Source organism: Neomonachus schauinslandi, chromosome 8, assembly GCF_002201575.2.
Source record: "Neomonachus schauinslandi chromosome 8, ASM220157v2, whole genome shotgun sequence".
In the NCBI taxonomy this organism is placed as follows: domain Eukaryota; kingdom Metazoa; phylum Chordata; class Mammalia; order Carnivora; family Phocidae; genus Neomonachus; species Neomonachus schauinslandi.
Window position 1 is genome coordinate 131,235,624 of NC_058410.1, and position 2,187 is coordinate 131,237,810.

At 39.1% G+C, this 2,187-nt stretch overlaps 1 protein-coding gene across 1 annotated transcript; it reads left to right on the forward strand.

Annotated features, from left to right (window-relative positions):
* The first annotated feature begins 988 nt into the window (after positions 1–988).
* Positions 989–1,386, forward strand: LOC110586743 (NADH dehydrogenase [ubiquinone] iron-sulfur protein 5-like). Its single transcript, XM_044917477.1, has one exon. The coding sequence runs from the start codon at positions 1,027–1,029 to the stop codon at positions 1,345–1,347; it is 321 nt and encodes a 106-aa protein (XP_044773412.1). The 5' UTR covers positions 989–1,026; the 3' UTR covers positions 1,348–1,386.
* Positions 1,387–2,187: the final 801 nt, after the last annotated feature.

Below are 2,187 nucleotides of genomic sequence, written 5' to 3' on the forward strand. Positions count from 1 at the left end.
AATATTTAACCTAAAAACTTAGAAAAGAGAGCAAAGAATAAGTCAAAGTAAATCAATAGAAGGACTCAACCAAGATAAAAAAAACAAAACAAACAAAAAAACCAAAACAAAGCCCAAAAAAACAGAAAGCAGAAAAACAGCATTTCTTTGAAATATGCACAAAATAAAGTGAATAAATCGGTGGCAAACATAATGAAAATGAAAAGCACACACACAGTTGAAAAATTGGTATGAGAAAGAACAACAGATATCAAGGATATTTAAAATTGTGATTAGGGGCACCTGGGTGGCTCAGTCGTTAAGCGTCTGCCTTCGGCTCAGGTCATGATCCCAGGGTCCTGGTGGATCAAGCCCCGCATCCAGCTCCTCACTCTGCAGGAAGCCTGCTTCTCCCACTCCCCTTGCTCGTGTTCCCTCTCTCGCTGTATCTATCTCTGTCAAATGAATAAATAAAATCTTTAAAAAAAATGTGATTAAATTTAGAACACCTTTTTAAATGGCAAATTTCCTGAATAAACATCAATGACCAAAATTGTCTTAATAATTAAGAAATCTGAAAACTCCAGTAACTATGGAAGTCATGGAAAAGTTCTCAAATAATTTCATAAAAAAAAAAATACTAAGCTGGACCAGCTTTACAGCTTTCTCATTTTCAAGGAGTTGATAATTTAGATAAACTGTTCCAAGGAATAGAATAAGATTTTTGAATCTGTCAAATTAATTTTATATAGATGAAATGACTCTGCTTCAAAAGGCTGAATAAAGAACGCAAAATTCCCAGACTGAATAGCTATCTTATCTTTGAATACAGTTGCAAAATCCTTAAAATAATTACAGTCCAAATACAACAGCACCTTCATAAGTAATCCACTCTATCCAAGTAGGATTTCTTCCTGGAATTCAAGAACGACTTAGAGAGAGAAATAGGTTAACACATTACATAAATGGATGTAATGAAAAAAAAAGGGGGGGGATCATCCAGTAGCGGCGGCCAGCAAGAGTACAAGGGCATGGTGGCGTGATGCCATGCCTTTCTTTGATGTGCAGAAAAGGCTGGGCCTTAACTTAGATCATTGGATGACAATCCAAAGTGCTGAGCAGCCTCACAAGATTCCAGGTCGATGCCATGCTTTTGAAAAAGAATGGAGAGAATGTGCGCATGGAATCGGTGGTACCCGTGCAGAGAAAGAGTGCAAGATAGAATTTGATGATTTCATAGAATGTCTACTTCGGCAGAAAACGATGAAATGTCTGAGTGACATCAGGAGGCAGCGAGATAAACTAATAAAGGAAGGGAAGTACACACCTCCACCTCACCACTTGGGCAAGGAGGATCCTAGGCCTTGAGCGGATCTGCTGCTGATGGCTGGAGGCTGATTTTCATGTTCTCTCTTCTCCACTGGAAAGTTCATTTACTGAAAACTTCTTTGTGAAAGTGTCTAAAAATAAAGGATTGCTCTATCCTATTTATTCTAAAAAAAAAAAAAAGGAAAGCTCATAAAACCATTTCAACACCATTCTGAATAAACATTTTGAGAAACTAAAACATAAGGGACATTTATTCAAATTGTTAGTAAATATCCAATGGCTTAACAGCAGAGATACTCTCATTAAAACTAGGAATAAAACTAGGAAACCCAATACTCACCATCACTATTTGTAGGAAAGCTCTGAACCGCAGGTTTGGCTTATAACTGACCAAAATTGGCTAGCATGTTTTTGCTTAGATTTTAGCTATGGAAGACTGATTGGACAAACATCTGCCTCATGAGGTTTCTGGCATCCTGAGATCCTGCCTGATCAAAAATCATATTGTTATGTAGATGACCATCTAACCAGTGATGCCTGACAGTTAATTTTGGCTAAGCCCTATGAGATTTTCATTTTTGTAGGGCAAAATGATCAAACATTGGCCATTTCTTATGGTTTAGTCTACTGCAAGTACTGAGAGATAGTATGTTCGCTAAATAACTTTAGGGAGGACATTGTACCTGTGGAGATAAGCAGTGATGTCTCATGAACAAATCAGAAATTGTTGGGCCCCTGGGTGGCTCAGTCGGTTAAGTGACTGCCTTCGGCTCAGGTCATGATCCTGGAGTCCCTGGATCGAGTCCCGCATCGGGCTCCCTGCTCGGCAGGGAGTCTGCTTCTCCCTCTGACCCTCCCGACCCTCCCCCCTCTCATGCT

What these genes read in the sequence shown, in the direction of transcription:
- LOC110586743 (XM_044917477.1), top strand. Translation starts at nt 1,027, where the DNA reads ATGCCTTTCTTTGATGTGCAGAAAAGGCTGGGCCTTAACTTAGATCAT.